Genomic DNA, 22750 nt, shown 5'->3' with positions numbered 1-22750 from the left:
CATTCTCTACCTGGGCTCACAGTACTAGCACAGTAGGTGCTAGTACTTAGACTACGTTTGTCTGATCCATCCACCCTCCCGTTTTCCTAGGTGACAGATTTACACCAGGCCTCTTCCCTCCATTCTCCAACACCTCCTCCACTAACCTCACCTCAGCCATCAACCTTGCTTCCTGTGTCATTGAGAAATAAAGATCACCAAGGGGACTTCCACAAGTCTCCATGTGTCCCCACTGGCATTAGTGCCCCCACACACCGTACATCTCTTCTCCCGGTGGATGAATTGTCCACATCCCAAACTAGGGACCATTCCTTATGCAATGGACTCCGTTCTTCTTGACCACGCAGGAATATTGCCCTAGTAATTTCACCTCTGTCCCTCATCATAATTATTTACTTCTGTTGGATCATTCCTATCAGGGTATCAGCACACTATTATTTCTTCATTTTTAAAAAGAAAATCTAAAATCTTTCTTTCTTTCTTTTTTTTTACAGAGACAGAGAGAGAGAGGGACAGATAGACAGGAAGGGAGAGAGATGAGAAGCATCAATTCTTCTTTGCGGCACCTTAGTTGTGCATTGATTGCTTTCTCATATGTGCCTTGACCAGGGAGCTACAGCAGACCAAGTGACCCCTTGCTTAAGCTAGTGACCTTGGGCTCAATCTGGTGAGCTTTGCTCAAACCAGATGAACCCGTGCTCAAGCTAGCGACCTCAACTTTTTGAACCTGGGTCCTCCGCGTCCCAGTCCAATGCTGTATCCACTGCACCACCACCTGATCAGGCTAAAATCCTTTTTGACTTTCTTCTTTCACCTCCGGTTAGTCACCCTTTCCTTTTCTTCAAAATGAAACTCCTTGGAAAGTTCCCTTATTCTTGAACAGCAAACGCAGTCCCGACTTCCCTTTGTCTGGTGCACGACCCCAGGTCCCCTACCAACGTTGCATCAGAACCGTCTGGGGACGTTGGTGTGGCTCAATCCAACCGCCCATCCTCAGGCCACACCTCACTGCGGTTTTGACACAATAGAATAGCTCTTCTCCTGTAAGACACGTTTCTCTTCATCTGCACCAAACTCTTCCCATTTCCTTCGCTGCTTCTCCCACGTTTTTATAAATTTTACACACTGGTGGCCTCAAGGATTAGCCCTCAGACCTTCTTGGGTTTCACCTCTTAGGGTTCTCTTTTTAGTCTCATGGTTTAAGTTGCCATCTATATACTAATGAACCCCAAATTTGTATCTCTAGTCTGTACCCCTCCACCTGACTTTATTCTTATTTATCAACTGTCTCCTCAGTATCTCCACTTGGATTCAGTAGGCAGTTCACCCTTAACATGTCCAACACCCAGCTCTCACCTTCAGCCCCTCTCCCACTGCTCCTCCGGCCCCTCCCCCACTGCTCCTCCAGCACCTCCCCCACTGCTCCTCCAGCCCCTCCCCCACTGCTCCTCCAGCCCCTCCCCCACTCCTCCTCCAGCCCCTCCACCACTGCTCCTCCAGCCCCTCCCCCACTCCTCCTCCGGCCCCTCTCCACTTCTCCTTCGGCCCCTCCCCCACTCCTCCTCCAGCCCCTCCCCCACTGCTCCTTCAGCCCCTCCCCCACTCCTCCTCCGGCCCCTCCCCCACTCCGCCTCCGGCCCCTCCCCCACCGCTCCTTCGGCCCCTCCCCCACCGCTCCTTAGTCCCCTCCCCCACTGCTCCTCCAGCCCCTCCCCCACTGCTCCTCCAGCCCCACCCCCACTGCTCCCTCGGCCCCTCCCCCACTGCTCCTCCGGCCCCTCCCCCACTGCTCCTTCGGCCCTTCCCCCACTGCTCCTCCGGCCCCTCCCCCACTGCTCCTTCGGCCCTTCCCCCACTGCTCCTCCGGCCCCTCCCCCACTGCTCCCTCGGCCCCTCCCCCACTGCTCCCTCGGCCCCTCCCCCACTGCTCCCTCGGCCCCTCCCCCACTGCTCCTAAGTCCCCTCCTCCACTCCTCCTCCGGCCCCTCCCCCACTGCTCCCTCGGCCCCTCCCCCACTGCTCTTTCGGCCCCTCCCCCACTGCTCCTTAGTCCCCTCCTCCACTCCTCCTCCAGCCCCTCCCCCACTGCTCCTTCGGCCCCTCCCCCACTCCTCCTCCGGCCCCTCCCCCACTTCTCCTCCGGCCCCTCCCCCACTCCTCCTCCGGCCCCTCCCCCACTGCTCCTCCAGCCCCACCCCCACTGCTCCTCCGGCCCCTCCCCCACTGCTCCTCCGGCCCCTCCCCCACTGCTCCTCCGGCCCCTCCCCCACTGCTCCTCCGGCCCCTCCCCCACTGCTCCTCCGGCCCCACCCCCACTGCTCCCTCGGCCCCTCCCCCACTGCTCCTCCGGCCCCTCCCCCACTGCTCCTCAGTCCCCTCCCCCACTGCTCCTTCGGCCCCTCCCCCACTGCTCCTTAGTCCCCTCCTCCACTGCTCCTCCAGCCCCTCCCCCACTGCTCCTCCGGCCCCTCCCCCACTGCTCCTCCGGCCCCTCCCCCACTGCTCCTCCAGCCCCACCCCCACTGCTCCCTCGGCCCCTCCCCCACTGCTCCTCCGGCCCCTCCCCCACTGCTCCTTCGGCCCTTCCCCCACTGCTCCTCCGGCCCATCCCCCACTGCTCCTTCGGCCCCTCCCCCACTGCTCCCTCGGCCCCTCCCCCACTGCTCCCTCGGCCCCTCCCCCACTGCTCCTCCAGCCCCTCCCCCACTGCTCCTTCGGCCCCTCCCCCACTGCTCCTTAGTCCCCTCCCCCACTGCTCCTCCGGCCCTTCCCCCACTGCTCCTCCGGCCCATCCCCCACTGCTCCTCCGGCCCCTCCCCCACCGCTCCTTCAGCCTGCTTGCTGATCCCAGTAATGGCAGCTCATCTGACAGTGACTCAGGTCGGAAGCCTTGGGGTCCTCCTGTGCTGTCTCCTGTATTCAGTTGCCCAGCAAATCCATTGGCCCAACTTCAAAATATACCCAGAATCTGATGTCCTTTTCCTTGGTCCATCACACCAATTTCTCCTGCCTGTTTTCTTTTTTTTAATATTACCTAAAAACGATGAAATAACTTTTCATTTAAGATATTTTACACTTTGCCTGACCAGGTGGTGGCACAGTGGATAGAGCATTGACCTGCAATGCTCAGCACCCAGGTTCAAAACCCTGAGGTCACCAGCTTGAGCACGGGGTCCCTGGCTTGAGTGTGGGATCATAGACATGAACCCGTGGTTGCTGGCTTGAGCCCAAAGGTCGCTGGCTTGAAGAAAGGGGTCACTGGCTCAGCTAGAGCCCCCTCCCCCATCCCTGGTCAAGGCACCTGTGAGAAGCAATCAATAAACAACTAAAGTGATGCAACTATGAGTTGATGCTTCTCATTTCTCTCCATTCATGTCTGTCTCTCTCTCATGTACACTAAAAAAAAGATATTTTACATTTTATAAAATTATGTTGGCTTTGCCTCACGCTGAATTTACTGACCCTTTTACACAGAAGGAGGTTGGCTACTCTCGTCCCATGTCACCTCTAGCACAATAAGTTCTGTCACTCGTTAACTTGATAAAATGCCTGGCTTGGGCATCTGGAAAGTGTAAAAGTTGCTCTTACAATTTGTTCTGTAATTTAGACCCTGCTTGCTTATTTAAATTGCTTGATGGTAGGTGTTTGCTATTCTTTAGAAGCTCAATGATGAAAGAAGGAAGTCCGCTGAAGTGCTTATGCACACTGAATACCATTATTGACATGGAATTTAAAGGTGAAATTGAGCCAGTTCATAAATATAACAATTGATCCAAGAGGCTCTCTCTCTGGGATGAATCAATCAATGATGGTAATAGTTATAAAAAGAATATATCTTCGTTTCCCTTTGGACTTTTTAAACTTACATACCATATATATATATATATATATATATATATATATATATATTTTTTTTTTTTTTTTTTTTTTTTTTTTTTTTTAAGTGAGAAGCAGGGAGGCAGAGAGACAGACTCCCTCATGTGCCCCAACTGGGATTCACTCAGCAAGCCCCCTACCCAGTGATAGTCTGCCCATCTGATGTGTTGCTCTGTTGTTCAGCAACCAAGCTATCTTAGTGCCTGAGACAAGGCCCTGGAGCCATCCTCAGTGCCCGAGGTCAACTTGCTTGAACTGTTCGAGCCTTGGCTGCAGGAGGGGAAGAGAGAGAAAAGAGAAGGCAGAGGCAGAGGGGAGGAGAAGCAGATCGTTGCTTCTCTTGTGTGCCCTGATCGGGAATCGATCCTGGGACTTCCACACACCAGGCCGACACTCTACCACTGAGCCAATTAGCCAGGGCCACATTTGATGGGTCTTAATGAAGAGAGTTAAGATGCTAATGACCAATGACCACAGAGCTGTGGGAGGTCAGAGGACAGAATCTCCAGGTGCTCATGCAGTGTCACGTCGTGGGCGGTGGTCGGCCTGAATCTCCGTCACCCAGCTCCTGATGTGCATGGGTTTCTGATGAGAGAAACCTGAGACCCGTCAGCCTGGCCATGATCTGGGCTGAAGAACCTGCCCCAGTGAGTGGAGAAATGGGATTTTCCTGGCCGATGTCATAGACACTGAGAACTGTGCTCCTAGGAGGCTTTGTCTTTCTAAATAGGAGCAACACCAGGGCCTTCCGAAGGGAGTTACCACAATAAGCAGTTGTTATGCCTGTTGAACCTTTAGCTGGGCCGCTTGGAACAGCTAGAGGACGATGAGGATTTATGGGGCAACTGGGCAATCATAAATCTTCAACCCTGCTTGCCTTTCTAACAGTGGAGCTGGCTTGCCAGTGAACAGAGTCATCGGGACCCAAAATAAATCATTCCGTCGGTCACCCAACAGATAATTATGGAGTGCCCACTAGATGTGAGGAATTATTTCCTCATTCATCTATGTTAGTATTTAGCAAAGTGAGAGGAGCGAGATATCAGATCCTTGAATCTCATTTCTATTCCAACAGCCCCCCCCATTTTTTTTTACAGTTGCAAGGTTGTTTTGAGTGTGTCATTTTCAATCCAAATTGCTCCCTGCTCATGAGACTGTCAAGAAAGCTTTGGGAGAAGATTTGACCATTCAGCACCTCTTTCTGACAATAAAAATATAGATCAGTGCAAGGAATTTGCCCCCTTGTTACTGGCCACTGATATTGTTTCCTTTGAAATATAAGTCAGTGGTTCAATCTATTCATTTGTTGAAATTAAAGATGAAGCCCAGTGTCCCCTTCTGCCTTCTGTCTCTTACTCTTCATGTCAAATGACATCTGTCTCAAAAGCACAGGTCACAGATGTAGGTGAGCTACCAATGTGTCACTTTCTCACGGAAGCTTCCTTTGTGACTGAATCAGATGAACAAAATTGGGAACGATTGGAATTAGACTCTATGCTACTTTGCTGGAGTCTAAGCTGCAAAGCTGTTCTTATCCATGTGAAACTATGTCTTAATCTGGCAGACAGTGTTCATGGAAGACAAATGAGAATTTCCGGGGCTGAGGCAGGTGTGGATGCTCTCTCCTCCCCTGCCTGCCCTTCACAGACACCCAACCTGCAACCCACGACTTGAACTTCTGCTACTTGCTTCACCTTTGTGGTTTCCAGGAATGTGATCTTGGGGGATGACTCAACTCTCAATCCTTGAAGGCCTGCAGAGAGGTGACAAGGATTATCAGCCACACTCCTTCCTCAGGCCTTGGAGAGGTAGAGGATGGGGAGGAGGGTTGTGGGAGAAGAGGAAGCTAGGAGAGGGGCCCCGTGGAAGAGGCTCAGCTCTGGCCGCGTGGGTTTAAGCTGGGCCTGCGGTGGGCATGTCCACTTCACGGGAGGACTGATTTCCGGTCCCTGGTGTTTGTCTAGGAAGTGCCACTGCGGGCCTCTCACCACCAGCAGTCACTCAGGAGACGCACCTGGTGTGCGCGTGGAGGCCACTGAGTGTTTGAGTGGAATCTGACATTCTCTGCTTGCCTGGTGTCTGTGAGATTAGGAAGAAGGGGGCAGGTGGCCCCACAGTTAAAGGCTTGCTTTACAGGTTGGCACATTGTTGACTCCCCGTCCGCAGTGGGATGCTTGGTGGTGGGTATCCGGGCAGTTGAAGCATTGCTTTCCCACGTGGTGACTCGATCTGGCAGACATCTGTGCCCGATCGCCACAGCCGAGGAGGAGGAGGAGGACTGGACGAGGCCCTGTGTGCTCCTGCCCTGGATGCTCCCTGGTCAGAGGGCGTGCGAATGCCTCAGTTTCCCTGCCAGGACCTCCTTCATCGTTAGCATTTTTACTGCTCTTGCTCAGCCTGTGGGTAAGACCTGTACAGTTACAGGAAGCTGAGGCCGAGGGGTTTGGGGCTCAGTTTCAAAGTGGAGGCCCAGCAGGTACCAGGAAGCACTCAGGTGACCTAAACAAGGCTGTCTGTTGGCAGAGGGCCTCAGGAGAAGCAGAGGTGAGCGGTGGTGGCCGCGGGCCGGGAGAGACCCTCCTGGGCCCCTCCTGTAGTCAGGAGCCCACCGCGGCCGAGCCCCGCTCCCACAGCCGAGGAGCAGGGTCCTTGTGTCTCCGCCCTGTGCCTCTGTCCCTTTCTACCTGACCCCCGACCTGCAGGCGTGAGTCTCATTCTCAGCACCCAGCTAAGTCCCCAGCCCGCAGAAGGCAGCCAGGAAACACAGGAGGGCTGTGGAAATCAGTGACTACACCTAGGAGTGGCTTTTCTTGTTCCGTTGTCACTACCTGTCATGGAATGGCTTCCGTCACTCAGAAGACACTGCACACCTTCTGAAGCAGGAGCTTGTCAACTCTCATTGGCTTACGGGTCTCCTGCGCCCCTGTGACCAATGGAGACTCCAGAGCCCCTTACACGGGAGGGTCCAATGGTTCCGAGGGCGGTGCCCAGGAGTCTGCCCTGCACAGGGCGCCCTGGGGCAGGTGTGCTGTGAACAGGACAGAGGGAGGGCAGGCCAGCTGCGAGCTGACCAGGAGGCTCTGCAAGTGGGGCGTCAACAACTGCAGACGGGACTCTGACTGTAGCCACTGCTGTCAGCCTGCCCCGGCGGTTCCGCCCCCTTCGGTTTCCTTTGAACCGCGGAGCACTTGAAAATTCTCTTCAAGGACACTCCACGTTTTCAGTGGCATGACTGAAACCAGCTGACATTTAAATAAAATGAGTATTTTTATAGGACAGCAACAAAAAACATTTCACTGGACATACATTTAAAAACCAGTTAAAGTTTCCAAATATCAGAAAAACTCTTTCTTGAGCCCCAGGAGACTGGCCGTGCATCTGACCACGCCCCATGGCAGCGGGTCCTGACTACCTGCTTCTAAGAATCAGTTGCCTTTGTTTCTCTCCCTGTCACCTGAAGCCTTCTCTCCCCCAGTGAGCAGACTGGGGTGTGTCCTCTGCTCCCTAAGGTAAACCGTCCAGCTCCCACCTCCCCGGGGGAGCGCTCCTCCCACTGAGGGGAGGGCAGTGGAGGCTGGCCCCGCCCCTGCCCCTGCCCCTCCCACTCCCCACCTCTGGACATTCCCCTCAGGTGCAGAGCTGGCCACTCCTCTGACAGGTCCAGAGAATAACAATATTTACAACCATCTCCACCACACCTGTCACAGGTGAGGCCCACGTCCCCAGCTGGCTGTTTATCTAGCATGTTCTCTGGAAATGGTTAGTCTCCAAACTTGCCCCAAAACGCTGAGTCTATTCAAGTGCAACTCACCCAGAGCGTGGTCCCTGGAAACTAGGCGTTGCTCCCGCGACCCAGATTGCTGTGGGTGCCTTGGCTGCTTCTGATGGGCTGGGTGCCGGGAGCTGGGAGCCATGGCTGGAGGCTCCCTGGCTGCCGTCCACACACTACTCAGAGGGCTCCACCATTCTCCCTGGCTGCCTGTCACTGAAATCAGGGGGACAGGCCATCTCCCCAGCGTGCTGCATCCCGAGAGGCACAGCGCCCACGTCAGCATAGGCCGGACATAGAGGGTCAGATTGTCCTGGCCTGCAACTAAACTAAATAAACTAAGCTGTACGGCAACACTCCACCTGTAAAATAGAGATGATAATGGTGCCCACCCCCCAGGGAATTGTTCCTTCTTTACCTCCAAGAGGGATTATACAGGGCTGGCTATGTGCCAGGTACTGTGTAAGGTTGTGTGCACATGGTACTTTGTGGACTTAGAGTTTCTGGAGGGAGAGCAACAAACAAATGTAAAATATGATCTGTGTGGTAAGTGCCACCAAGGAGCGGTGCACAGTATGAGGGACAGCGTTTCTGGATGAGGAGGTTGACCTTGTCACAAGGGAGACCAAGAGAATAATTGTTGATGTCAGACAACAGGAAGAACATGCCACACATTCATGTAGCACGTGCAAAGGCCCTGTGCAGGTCTAACTAGGGAGCATGAAGAGAGAGGAGGAAGAGGCCAGCGTAGCTGAGAGCAATGTGTTGAATATGGTGGAGAGGACGTTGGTGCCCGGCACCCAGAGCCTTGCAGGGTGTGTTGAGCAGGTTGGTTTGCAGTGTGATGCGAATCCACTGAAAGGGACAGCTTTGTGCTCTTTACGTTGCTGCTCTGACTGCAGTGCAGACTGGATTGGAGGGGGAATGAGGGTGGCTGTGTGGAAGCCATTAGGAGATTCTTCTAATAACTCAGGCAAGAGATGATCAAGCTTAGCCTTGGGGGTAGTGGGGGTGGTAAGAAGTGCAGATGCAGGAGATGGTTAAGCCATAGACTTGCAGACTTGGTGATGGATTAGATGGTGGGAGGAGGGGCCAGGGGGCTAGGCATCCCAGGATAGTAGTCCCATCACCCAGCACAGAGCAGCACTCATTAAGTGTAAATTACTATGGTAATTATTTACAAAGCTGCACTCCCTTCGGTCTGCACATTTCATGCAGAAGCTCTGGTTCAGTGCCTTGTCTCCTCTGGCCTTTCTCTCTAAGACTGCAATTTGACTATAGGTAGTTGGGCCCATGTGTCCAGGGACCTTTCCTCTGACCCTGGTATGGCCCTTGGAGCAAGTGTGAGCTCCCGTCCCTTCCCTCCTGGACAGTGTGAGGCAGTAATGAGAGGAACTTCCAGCAAGTTCTCCTCAGGCGGAAGATTCCTGGTGGGTGGCGCTGTGCCCTCACTTGTACCCCAGCTCGGCCAGGAGGTAGCAGAGGGAGCAGTGCTGCTGGCTTCTGCCTGCGTCCCGCCGGCCCACAGCTCCCTGCCCCGGGCTTTCCTGCCCGGGCTCTGCTGCTCCCTCTCTGCGTTCTCTGCTGATCTGAGGGCCACATGCTGTGGTCTTGTCAGAGGTAAGCCTGCGCAGAGTTGGACTTTCCACTCTGGAAACAGTGTTTCCTGACTGGGCAGTTTCTTTCCTGCTGGGACAGCCACTAGGGACCCCGCTCTGGGAGCCCCCACAGGGCACCACCCCTCCAGTGCCCTGGTTTCCATGGTGCAGCCTCTGTGTGACACCCTGGGGATACATTGGGGGTGTTCAGGCCAGATCGGGCGCTTTTAGGGTGGAAGGGTGCTAGAAAAATTGGGAGTTTTCAGCCTAAAGGTGGGATGTGCCTCTATGTCTGAATGTCATAGTTTGTCTCCCACTTGGGACTCGTTACACATCCATGTGTTGTAATAAGGCTCAGCACAGTTATTAATGGGAGGGTCAGCCTCTCACATTGCTATGTAGTGTCATCTCCAAAGCAGCAGCCTTTTTCTTTTTTTTTAATAGCCATTATTTTTTAGAACAGCTTTATGTTTATAGAAAAATTGAGAGGAAAAGTACAGAGCTTCCACTTACTCCCTCACCCCATCCCTTCCCCTGTCTCCCCTGTGATTAACCTCTAGTATTAATCTGTGGTATTTATTAGAATTGATGAAGCAATATTGATGCATTATTATTAACTAAAGCCCATCATTTACACTGGGTTCACTCTGTGTTGTACATACTGTGGGATTTGACCGTAATGACGCATCCACTATTACGGTATTGTACAGAATAATTTCAGTGCTCTGAAACGCCCTGTGCTCCACCTGTTCCTCCCTCCTTCACATGAGCCTTTGACACCCACTGATTTTTTTTACTGTCACCATAGCTTTGCCTTCCCTTAGAGTTGGAATTATAAAGTATGAAGTCTTTTCAGATGGGATTCTTTCACGTAGCAATATGCAAGTCTGCTCCATGTCTTTTGTTGACTTGACAGCTCATTTTAACAATAGTCTTTCAAACTCCACCCTGCACCATGACTGTTGGTCTGTCCCTGGAGAAGTTAGGGTCCCTGTATGGGGCTTACAGTTTCTTTTCAGTGCCTGGCATCTCTTCCAAGTGGCTTTTCCACATCATCTTATCAGTCTTACTCTTTCATGAACTCATTAGTCCTAAACACATTTGGCCATAGCTGATTTAGGACCTTCCCAACACAGGAGGGGGACAATGTCTGCATTCAGTGTTCTGTGCTTGGGAAACGCAGCACCATGATGAGTCTATATTTTCACACAGTGATTCTGTCATGAGCCGTGTGGTGAACATTTTGTTGTGTGGTGGAACTGTCTTCTCTCTATAAATGGGCTGTCACAGGCTTTGAGTTATTGTTGTCTTTGTGACACCCTCGGGATAAATTAGAGGTTTTCAGCCTAAAGAGTTCTGCTTGGCCACTAAGCAGTTTTACTAAGAAGGTTGCTGTCCACCTTCTTCTACTAGAGACAGCCCTGGCCAGCTCACTAAATGGATGGGAAGAGCAGCCTAGCCAAGTATGACTGCATAGAGACAGGGAAGCCATCGCCTCTCGCTCTCCTTGGGTGACAGCAGCCCTTTCCTTTGGGACACTCCTTTCTTCTTCCCCAGTGTCCTATCCCCTGCCTGCAGCCCAGTCCAGCTGGAGCTCCTCACTGAGGTGCTTTGTCCATATTTGGGGGCTGCCTGTCCCTTCTTTTTATGATGTACATCCTGATGTCGGTGTGCACCAGCTTCCCCGGGACCCGCCTGGGTGCCTCCACATGGTCATCATCTCGTAGGTGCTGCTATGGAGAGCTGAGGGTCAGAGCGGAGGCGCAGCTGTAATCAGCACAGGGGGCTGAGGGTGGCGGCCGTCCATCCGCTGTAGCCAGAGCCTTTGGGATGTCCTCAGGGTCCTCAGTTATGCGGTGGTCACGAGGGTCATCCTCGCCACCTTTATGAACGGCCTCAGCTGTCACTGACTCTCAGACACCTTGTTGGGAACAGCCTCCTGACTTTCCTGTCACTGTGGTGCTGTTAGTGTGCAGCTGGGCGTCTAGTGTTCACAGGCAGAGGTGCAAAGTGTTATTGTTTCTGCATCTGCAGTTTTTTGCTTACATTTTCTTTTCTCTCTCTGTCTCTCTCCTTTTTTCCTTTTCATCTTTGTGGTTTTGAACAAGTTGGTAATGTGTTAGGTTTCTACTTGAAATTTTCAAACTCGAGGAGTGAAAGGGTCCTTGGGAGAGACATTTGCATTGAATTTTTATTTTTAAAGAGGAATCAACTGATCAGTGGTGCCTCAGAGGGTGAGCTCAGGACCCTCTGAGGTTATGTTACTCTAGGCTGAGTGTGCACTACTCACCCAGGCACCTTCCTGCCAGCCTTTGATCCAGCCTGAGAATGAGACAGTCGTCTCCACTCTACGAGGGGGGAGCAGCTTTGGGGGGTGAGTTGTTTTGCCTCAGCTCACACAGGTGGCTAGTGGCAGAGATGGAATTTAAACCAGGGACTGCCTCTTTCTAAACTCCATGTGCTCAGCCACTAGCTGGCCCCTGCCGATGGATTATGTTTGTTTTTCACAAAATTTAATGACTTCTTAACCAACTTAAAAAAAAATCAAGATATTTTTACACTAAATATCTGTATTTTCAGTTCTTCCCCCAAACTTGGAAAATCCTGTAGCACTGAGCATGCTTCAAAGAGGTTACGATAGGCGGGAACGAAGCATTCTTTTCTGCCTTTCCTTGGGGTTGTTTTTGCCTGTTTGCCACACTCCCCACTACTCCTTATAGTGTTCCATCTGTCTCAGCTCTCATTTTTGCTACCTGTGTAACCTCCATTAATATCTACAGTGCAGAGCTGTCTGACTCGAGACCATGGACCCTTCCACACCATGTATTCAGAGCACATGTTGTAATTTGGCCGCCTGTGTATCCTTTTGCCTCTCGTGGCTACTCCCCCTCCCCCTCTAAACCTGTTCCAATCCTGGCATTCCTCAAGGCCAGCTGAAATGCTCTGTCCTCTGTGAAACCTCCCCGCCAGGCCCTGGTGGCAGTTTTCCTCCCTGAATTGCCAAGGCCCTTGGGCCGGACTCTCTCTGTTTTGGTGCCGTTGTATGTCTCTTGGTTCTGAGCTTAGATGAACGGTCCCTGTAAGGCAGCGTCTCACAGTGTCTGGTTTCTTGCACACAGTGGGTTCTCAAGAGATGTCCGACCAGAAAGATGCAGAAGATGATTGGGTGCCTTGTTCTGTTTGTCCCTGTGACTAAGTGTGACCTGGTGTTAGCTGGTGGCTTCCCACAGCAACTCTGAAGAGATTGAACTCTTGTCACAGAGCCACCTGGGGATTTATTTTTAATGTGGGGAAATCCTCAAACACAACTGAACTCTGGTACGTGACAGTGGGCCATGGGGTAGTCACTTGTTTATCCGTGATTTGATTTGTCACTAAGATTATATTCAGTGACACTGCTTTATACAGAAAGTTGCAATACAGAGAACTTCAGTCGAATTTAGACTATTTCCACACTCTCATTAAAAATATTAAATGCTAATTATACACAGACTTCTGTACTCGATGCTAGATCAGCCTTTGCCTCCCAGGACTCTCCCATATATACTCCATGGCCAATGTCGGTGTGTCCTTCTCATCCAGGCTGTGGTGTGGGCATCACAGACCATCGGAACACACCTGGGCCCCGCGATCGGTGTGCACCTTGGGCTCAGACTCCTGCCCTCTGACAGATAAGGCTGTGGGTGATGAGAAGCAGCCTCGGTGGGTAGAAAGTGCCAATGCCTCATGATTGGTATAATTAGTCAGGGAATAGTTTGCATCCGCTTTCCTACCCGGTAGCCAGGCCCACGGCCTCCCAGCCACCTGCCTTGGGTAATGGTAGTGACCTTGTGATGCACTTTCCTTACTTCTCTCAAGCTTCTCTGAGAGGGTGGGGCTTCATTCCCTGTTCTAGTCCGAAGGAATGAAAGACTTAGTAACAGACCGTCTAGGGCAGTGGCCACTCACCAAGTGGGAAATTGAGCACTGAAATGTGGCTAATGCGACAGAGGAACAGAATTCTCTGTTGTGGTCCATTTCAATGACTTTGACTGTACACACGACACGTGGCTGCCGAATTGGGCAGCCCAGATCTCAGGACCGGGGAAGATGAGGCATGCAGGGGCTGAGGGGGGACCTGCGATCCTAACGACAGGATACCTGGTTGCCGGCCCTCCTTCCTGGGTGGCACTTGACCTTGCTGCACAGGGACAGCCCTTTAGACCAAATGTGACAGGGCATCCAAGCTGGATACCGTCTGCAGAAAAACCCATTGCTGCGCTGTTCTGAGGAAGGCGTTATTTACTTCTTTTATTTCGTTCAGGAAGAGCAGACACCGGGCGTACCTTACTCGTGACTCCTTGGGCAGGTTCCGTATCCATCTTCTTCCTCTTCTTGATCTCATTATCCCAGATGGCTGGTTTGGGAGGAAGTAACTTGTTACCGAGATTGAAGTGCATCTCCGGAGGCAGATCCAGCTCTCCCTCCCAGGAGGGTCTGTCTCTTCTTCGCCTGGCTTTTCCTGAACAGAGTCAGAGAAACTGGCTGTGGGTACTTTGGCCTCACGCAAAGCCGATGTGGAGCCACGTTTGCTAGAACACAGGCACGGTGCGTGCTGCTCTGCTGCAGAGACCCCGTGGCCCTGGCCTCGGCGCTCGTGGACAGGGAGAGTCCACGGGTGCGTCTCCGCACCGTGTCCACGGGCTGCCTGCGCTCTTGTGACCTAGTGAGTTTCCTGGATGGTGTTTCAGTCCCCACCAGTCCTTTCACTGTGGGAAGCCTGGTACCCTCAACAGACTTATCACTGCTGTCTATTCCAATGACCCTAAATGACAGTGCTCTATCCCTAAATGACAGTGCACTATCCCTAAATGACAGTGCTCTTTCCGCAGGGCTTCCATCCACAGGAGAAGAGGAGGCTGGGCAGGCACAGGAGAGCAGTGGAGGGGAGGTTGGGGGAGGGGCAAGGGGCTGGGAAGCCATGGAGGGAGGGAGGCAGCACACACGTTCAGCGTGGTCTTTCCCAGTGTCCTGACGACACACTGGAGCTTTGGGGACCCCCTTCCCAGCATCCTTTACCATCCTCTGCCCCTGAGGAGGCCACATCTGTACCCAGCTCCCTGCTCTGCCCCCAGGAGGGCTTAGAAATGAAGTCTCATTTGAAATAGCAGGTGGCAGTCTGAGAGGCAGACTGACAGGACAGACGGGTTCTGGGTCAGGACCGCAGCCCACCGCAGCCGCCACCTCTGAGAGGGCAGTGAGCTGGAGATTCTTGCCTCGTGTGGATTGAGTCTCCAGGTCGGGCAGTCGCTGTCAGATGGCCTCCCAGCAGATACAGGTGCACACCCCTGTGCTTCCTCTGGTGTCCTGGCAAGCCAGGTGGCTGTGCTTCAACTTAATTCCTGTCACCACTCTTCAGCAGGAAGTGCCATTCCTAGTTCTGAGGTCATTAGAAATTTCTAAGGACATGTGCTTTTATCTTTTCATTTCTTGTTAGTATTATTATCAATTTCTTAAAAGAAGATTTTAGCCTTAATATGACTCGACCTTTTAGAACTGTCCCTCTACCTCACATTCCATTTCCTGTCTGTTTTAGCTGAGCTTTTCAATATGCATCACATACCTTACAAGAGTAAAGAAACCATAATCTGTAATCAGGGAGTCTTGGCTGTGTGCAAGCTACTCTCCTACGACCTTGGTATCAATTATCTAATTTAATCCACACACCAGTGTTATGAGGTAGTTGGTATTTATTCTCCCTTTTGTATAGAAGGGGGAAACCAGAGAGGTTAAGGCACTTGCCCAGAGTCACACAGCGATTTAGTGGTGGAGCTGGCTTCTGACTCGGGCTGCTGGCTCTGGAGTCTGTGCCCTAGCAGTGGAAAGGTGACTCTTCAGTCTCATTCTCATCCAGTGTTTAAACTTTCTATTTCAGGGGAGGGTCACGCCTCAGAAACCTGTGGTAGAATCAGGTTCCCAGAACCCAAACCACAACAGCAGTTATTCAACTCCAGAAAAAGATCAAAGATCCAACAGTCACCAAGAGAAGGGTAGTCATTGGGTGGGAAGCCACAGTTCTCTCTACTCTTTCTATAATTTGCCAGTCCCACTTGTGTACTAATAATTGCAGTTTTCTGCCAAAAAGTAGAAAATTGTCATTTCTGAAATTTTACTTTTTACTGCTTTTTGACTTTTAAACCTCCTTTGTTCCCCCCTCCTCCCTCCCTCCCTCCCTTTCCCTCCTTCCTCATTCCCCCCTTTCTGTTTTTCCTTTCCCCCTTTTCCTCTCTCCCATTTCCCCTTCCTTCTCCTCTTTTCCCTCTTCTTCCCCCTTTCTTGCCAGCCCCCTCCACTGACGATCCAGCCATTTACCTAACTCAACCAGGTTAGTTCAGTACAAAGCAGTTTCTCACTAATTAGAATGCCTTCGCATTTGTCCTCCAGGAAGAAGAAATGCCAGATGTAGAAATTGACATTGACGATCTTCTTGATGCAGACAGTGAAGAAGAGAGAGCTTTAAAGTTACGGGTAAGCAGCTTTCGAAATCTGGAACCTTCCAGTCATAGATGCTTGAATCCACTGGGGTGTTCGGAGCTCGGCATGCACTGATTCTGCCCTGTGGGGGCGTTGAGATCAGCTGTGGGCAATGGCAGTTTGCAGAGAGAAAAGTGACGGGATGCTAGGTGTTCACCCTCCTGAAGGACATCTCTGATGATTGGCAGTCAGTCCTCGAAGCACCTGTCAATAGGAGTTTCTCCAGCCTCCTCTTCTTGGGAAGGAGAGCTGGTTCTGCCTCTGGAGATGCATTTGCCAGAGAGGAAAGCAATGTCCCATCATTGTATGGAACCGAGAAGGGCTGAGCTAGAACCGGAGTGTCTAAACCCAGATCTCCCGCCTTGCAATTGTGGGTTATATCATTCATGACATTCATTCCTATATAAGATTATTTACAGTATAACTCTGTTTAGTCGACTTTTGTTTATTTATTATTTATTCGAAGTGAGAAGCAGGGTGCAGCAGACAGACAGGCTCCTGCATGTGCCCGACTGGGATCCACCAGGCATTCCCACCAGGGGGTGATGCTCTGCTACAACTGGAGCCATTCCAGCTCCTGAGGCAGAGGCCACAGAGCCATCCTCAGTGCCTGGACCAACTTTGCTCCCATGGAGCCTTGGCTGTGGGAGGGGAAGAGAGACATAGAAAGAAAGGAGAGGGGGAGGGGTAGAAAAGCAGATGGTCGCTTCTCCTGTGTGCCATGACCGGGAATCGAACCCAGGACTTCCACACTCTGGGCTGACACTCTACCACTGAGCCAACTGGCCAGGGCCTAGTAGACTTTGTTTTAATGGAGGATGCTCACCTGACAACATTCTAGTACCACTATAGAGGTTGAGATGTCTCATGTTTCTTTAGTCCAGAGTAATGCAATATTTACTTCCCTTCTCCGAGGAGGGCAAATCTATCATTTTCAAACCTGTGTTTAGGAGTTTCTTAAACCAATCAATCTTTGACCTGCCAATGTTTTTAATGTTCACTGATAATTACTGTTTGGTTATTACCAGGGGCAAATGGTCACTAAAGGCAATTAAAGGACATATTTTAATGAGTTTAATGTGTTAATAATTACTTATGTCCCTGGAGTAGTGAACAGACAGTTTAATGGTTATTTCTTGCTGGTAAGTTTAGTTGGGAGGTGAAAGTTAAAAAAAAAAAACTAAAGCAGACATCAGTTCTCTACAGAATGTAATGACATAAAGTTTTCTTAAAATTGAGACCTGGAAAGGTGCTCTAGCTACCCTCTGGCCCTCCCCTTTGGGTCCCAGGTGCGGACACGGAGACCCTGCAGAGCTGTGACGAGCTGGTTAATGGTGTGTGGTTGAATCACAGCCTGGCCCCTCCCTCTCCTGTGTGATTGTCACCCTCCCTCACAGGCTGTTGCTGGTTAAGTATATCCGGTTTATTAATAACCAGGTTAGCAGGCCAAAAGAAAGGTGTGTCCCCATGTGTGTGTGTTTGTGTGCACACGCACACCTGTGTTCCTGAGAATGTAAGGCATTCCTGCATATGAAAGACCTAACTCTTTATATCTTTTTTTTTTAATTTTTATTTTATTCATTCATTTTAGAGAGGAGAGAGGGAAAGGGAGAGAGAAAGAGAAAGAGAGAGAGAGGAGAGAGAGACGGGGGGAGGAGCTGGAAGCATCAACTCCCCTATGTGCCTTGACCAGGCAAGCCCAGGGTTTCGAACCGGCGACCTCAGCATTTCCAGGTAGACGCTTTATCCACTGCGCCACCACAGGTCAGGCTAACTCTTTATATCTTTAGATAAGAGGGCCAGTGGGTGCTGAAATATAGTGTGACTTGAAATAGTCAATCTGAAACACTGATTTACCATGTTTAGAATAGCATTATAAAGATGAAACTGTTTTTAATTTCACTTTTAAAATGACATTGAGTTTTCAAATAGTAACACTTACCTTCTGTGTATTTCATTCTAGGAAGCTCTGGTAGACTGCTACAAACCAACAGAGGTAAACAAATCATGTTTCCTAAATGCCATGTTTGAATTGGTTTTTATTAAATCAGTTTGTCTTTTTTGAAAGCTAAAACCACAGTAAGTGGGTTTGATTAAGTATATATATGCTAATTAGCAATTATTATCCATAGGTAAGTGCATATATTTGGATAGTACTACCTTCCTTATGTGTAAGCTTAAACATGACTGGTTTAGAAAAACTTAAACTAATAGAATTTTGTGTATCGCTTGCTTTTACATAAAAAGTGGGTTTGATTAAGTATATATATACTAATTAGCAATTATTATACATAGGTAAGTGCATATATTTGGATAGTACTACCTTCCTTATGTGTAAGCTTAAACATGACTGGTTTAGAAAAACTTAAACTAATAGAATTTTGTGTATCGCCGAGCTTTTACATAAAAACCAGATATCAAAGATATTTAAGAGGTTTAGGAATTATTTCATTAAAATTTTAGGTTTGTAACTGGAGAATACATTAGTGTATAGGCATGTATTTATTTAAAAGCTTAACGCCAATTCTGTTGTTCAGAATCGAATAGTTGCCTGTCTTATAAGGAGAAATTTTATGCTGTGCTTGGATATTTATCAAGTGTGTAAATCAGGGGTCCCCAAACTACGGCCCGCAGGCTGCATGCAGCTCCCTGAGGCCGTTTATCCTGCCCCCGCCGCACTTCTGGAAGGGACACCTCTTTCATTGGTGGTCAGTGAGAGGAGCACAGGAGAGCAGTACTTCACATCCTGTGCTCCTGGAGTACTGTATGTGGCGGCATCGCTCACGTACAGTACTACTTCCAGTGACGCGGGTCGCATGTGTCAGGGCTCCGGAAGCGCGTCATATCACTTGTTATGGCTAGCAGTGACAAATATGGAACCGGACATTGACCATCTCATTAGCCAAAAGCAGGCCCATAGTTCCCATTGAAATAAATACTGGTCAGTTTGTTGATTTAAATTTACTTGTTCTTTATTTTAAATATTGTATTTGTTCCCATTTTGTTTTTTTTACTTTAAAATAAAATATGTGCAGTGTGCATAGGGATTTGTTCATAGTTTTTTTATAGTCCGGCCCTCCAATGGTCTGAGGGACAGTGAGCTGGCCCCCTGTGTAAAAAGTTTGGGGACCCCTGGTGGAAATACTAATGTGAAAAACAATGGATATAAGTTTGATTAGTATTTAATGTATATCCTAATGACAAAGAACAATGTAAAAATTAAGGAAATGATCAGTTATGAAAATATTGGTAAAAGAATTATTTCAACTGTGTTCCTGTGATAAGTCAGAGAAATCTGAAGATTCATCAGATGCTTTGGAGTACATTTGGTGGTAGGACTTCTGTTTTTTGAAGTGGTATACTTACAAAATGGAGGAAAAGCATGCTTTTACAAGAGTGCTTAAGATTTCAGTGACTGGGGTGTTCTGTGACCATTTGGTTTGTGTCTAGTTACTTATTTAAGCTTTCTTCTTGCAATCTTCAGTTTTCCTTATATGGATTATATATTGCAGTCATAGAGATTTTTAACTTTAATTCTAGTTATGAAAAGAATATTTTAATCAATGTAATGCATATTCATAGTTTTGAAAACCAGACATACAATTAGGCATATAAGGAAAAAATAGTACCTTTCCCACCCAACATATATTACATTTACATGTTTTTATACAATAATACCTGTTCCCTGCTATGTACTCTTATATTCCTACGTGTGCATTTACATTGTTGTTTCATTTACTGACTTAAGGGGAAATACGCTCGCTTTCTCACTCTCCACACAATTTATTACCCTTCATCCTCTTCATAAAGTTATTTAACACTTTCTGTTACATTGGCCAAGTATGATAACATTATGATTTAAATCAGTGTTTTACACTGCTAAACCAAACAGTCAAATATGGCCATGGCTCCTATCTTGTGTAGCCCTTTGTTTTTCCCAGAGTTGATAACAACCTTGTCTTTATTTTGTCTACTACTTATTACTGTTTTTTTTTTTAACTCTCCAATATCTTTGTCAAACATGTAATAATGTATTGTATGTTTGCTCAATCACATCATTACCATTTCCCTGCTCCAGATTTTCCTCCTGGAGCCCCTGTGCAACAATCTGGAGAAGTTATTCTCTGGGTCTGCTGAGTAGCTCCTGTCCTGAGATTCCTGTTTACTGCTGTCCTGTATGAGATGCTTTGTTTCTTAAAGCCCAGTCTTCCTCAGTGTAGTTGGAGTACATCCTCTAGTAGCTTTTTGGGAGAGAATGCATAGAAGGGAAATTTTTTGAATACTTGAATATATGAATGTAAATGTAAATGTTTGTTTTTAAAAGATTTTTTATTCATTTTTGAGAGGGGAGAGAGAGAGAGAGAGAGAGAGAAAGGGGGACGGAGCAGGAAGCATCAACTCCCATATGTGCCTTGACCAAGCAAGCACAGGGTTTCGAACCTGTGACCTCAGCATTCCAGGTCGATGCTTTATTCACAGCACCACCACAGGTCAGGCTGAAAGTAAATCTTGATCGATATATACTGCTCACAGAAATTAGGGAATATTTCAAAATGAATATGAAGCTATAAAATATCCCCTAATTTTTGTGAGCAGAATAGTTGGGATGATGTAGAATTCCAGTGTAAAATTCATCACTAAAACCCAATTTTAAAGGCATTACTCTATTGTTGTGTTACTTCTATTGTTAAGAAGTCTGATGCCATTTACATCCTCAGACCTATTGTTTGTGACCTATTGCCCCCCTTCAGTGAACTTTTAGAATTATCTCCGTATTTTGAAGTTTGTAATGATAGGCTCTAGGGTAGGTCTTTTTCTATTCATATGCTGGGTATTTTGCAAGCTGCTTTAGTTTGAAGATTTATAGCTTTCAGTTCTTCAAAAATTATCTTTTATTATTTTTATTAGTATTTTTCCTCAGAAGTCTATATTTCTCATGGTCTGTTATTAAGATGTTACACCTTCTGAATGGAGCTTCTAAGCTTCTAATTTCATAGCTTTTCCCTTTTGTTTTTACCTCTTTGGTCTTTTTTTTTTTGTTGTCCTCTGAGACTTCTGAAAGATTTCCTTGACTTTATCTCCTAGCATTTATACTGATATTTTAAAATTTTAGCTATATTATTTTTAGCATCTAAGAGCCTTTTCTTGATCTCTGTTCCCTACTTTGGTTTAGTATTTTGTCTTGTTTCCTTGATGTGTTTTATTTCTTTTTCTCTTTGAGGTCGTTAATCAAGTGGGGGTTTTTTTTGTTGTTTCGTTTTTGCTTTGAAGATTATTCTGCTCTCTGCATCATCTCTGTTCTCTCTGAATCCACCTTGTTTTTTTTGTCCATTTTCATCTGTCTTTGCAGATTTTTGGCAGCGTGCTCATGTTTGAGAGTCAGGAGCTAGTAAACTCACTGAAATCTGCCTTGTGGGAAAAGCTTGTCCATTGGTGGGTCTCACTCTGGAGTCCCCAGGTTACAAACCAGATTATTTTTTCATGGTATGTGTGTATGTAGCAAGGAGACCACTCAACATGTTGCTATTTGTATATCTTTTTTCTTTTTCCTGGAGGAAAAAAAAAAGCATTTTAAAGAGTTTGACTCCCTAAACTCCTGCCTGAAGGATATGATTGTCTGATTTCAGGCTTTCTGAAAGCAAGGCTAGGAAGGAGGGAAGAGACCTTGCCATTTAGTTTCTGGAGAGTGATATTAAATTGTTGTAAAGGGTCAGACAAAGACTGACAGGACTGTGGTGGTGACTGAGCCTGTGGGGGCGGGGTGGGACCGCTGTGGCTGAGAGTGCGTCAGGGCTGGTGGGCGTAGACCTGCCGTGTGCTTGCTCTGATTCCCCTTCTTCTTCCGTCCTTCTTCTGGGTGGAGAAGTTCATGTTTTGGTTATTTCGGTAGGAAAGGTTGGACTTCCTGCCTTTTCTTCTGATCGGCTCTGCAATGAGCAGCAGTGAGAAGCCATTTTCATTTTCTCACCCAAATGAGCCCTCGTCTCCCCAATTTTTAAAGTATCTAGGGAGCAAAATATTTACACCTGTTAACAGCTGTGCAGTTCAGTGAAAATGATGGGCCTTGCCCCCTAGAATGATAGTATTCCTCATCCATTTGTCTCTAAGATGAAAGGAAGTCATCTTTAAATGTTCTTCAGAGTTCCAAAAGGAGGGAAGAAGGAGAAGGCGCGGGAGTTTACAAGTGAACATCTCTGTTCTTTTATGTCATGGTTTCCAGGAAGGAAACGGGGTAAGATGCTGAGGGACTTCAGTCAAGTTCATTTGTCTGTTAAAGCATCCTTTCAGCAGGGGCTGGATAGTTTGGCTTTGGATCCGATGTTCAGAGGAAACCGATTTTTCTGGCATCTGGATTGTGATGATAAAAACAATAGCGTATATTTCCCCCGGGCTCTGTAGTTCACATTGTGGTCACAAGCACTCTCTTGTTTAGTCCTCACTCTCACCACTTGAAGTAGAGAGTTGGGGGACTTGTCCAAGACCTCGCAGGAGTGAGCATAGAGGCCAGGACCTAATGCCAGGGTCCAGACAGCCGAGCCCGAGCCCCGCCTTTCGGTCCTGCCGTCTGCCGAAGCTACTCGACTCGGGCCATCTGCCAAAGCTATTCTTTCAGGACATGAAAGAATTTTATCCTATCTCAACTAAATGCCTAACAAGTAACCTTCTCTAGAGATGCTATTTTTTTTTTAATTAAAATGATTTCGCACACAACTATGCCACTTTGAAGTTAGAAATGTGAGAAAGATGTCCTGATTCAGATGCATGTCTATAGCCTCATTGCAAAGGCAGGGTGGGTGATGGATAGAAGACTGGACTTTGAGTCAGGAGTCTGTGCCAGCACCAGCACTAAATGTGTGTGACTTTCCACAGTTTTTCTCAACCTCTCTGGGCCACCACTTATTCCTTTCTAAGATGGAAGTAAAAATGACCTGCCTGGGGCCATGGCCGGTTGGCTCAGCGGTGGAGCGTCGGCCTGGCGTGCGGGGGACTCGGG

General features: G+C 48.6%; 1 protein-coding gene and 1 long non-coding RNA gene across 2 annotated transcripts in view; both read left to right on the top strand.

Annotated features, from left to right (window-relative positions):
- PPP1R14C (protein phosphatase 1 regulatory inhibitor subunit 14C) overlaps positions 1-22750 on the top strand; it is a 74938-nt gene that overhangs the window by 38245 nt on the left and 13943 nt on the right. Inside the window, exons 2-3 of the mRNA XM_066373002.1 lie at positions 15667-15750; positions 17720-17752. Of these exons, the coding sequence (XP_066229099.1) occupies positions 15667-15750; positions 17720-17752 (117 nt within the window). The remainder of the gene's footprint in view (positions 1-15666; positions 15751-17719; positions 17753-22750) is intronic.
- LOC136398727 (uncharacterized) lies at positions 8919-14892 on the top strand. Its single transcript, XR_010750041.1, has 3 exons — positions 8919-9265; positions 13636-13948; positions 14819-14892. It is a non-coding gene; the product is annotated as an uncharacterized lncRNA (long non-coding RNA).

The sequence above is a fragment of the Saccopteryx leptura genome, chromosome 3 (genome assembly GCF_036850995.1).
Source record: "Saccopteryx leptura isolate mSacLep1 chromosome 3, mSacLep1_pri_phased_curated, whole genome shotgun sequence".
NCBI classification, from domain to species: Eukaryota; Metazoa; Chordata; class Mammalia; order Chiroptera; family Emballonuridae; genus Saccopteryx; species Saccopteryx leptura.
The sequence above is the reverse complement of the archived record's forward strand: the minus strand, read 5'-3'. Positions and strand labels throughout refer to the sequence as shown.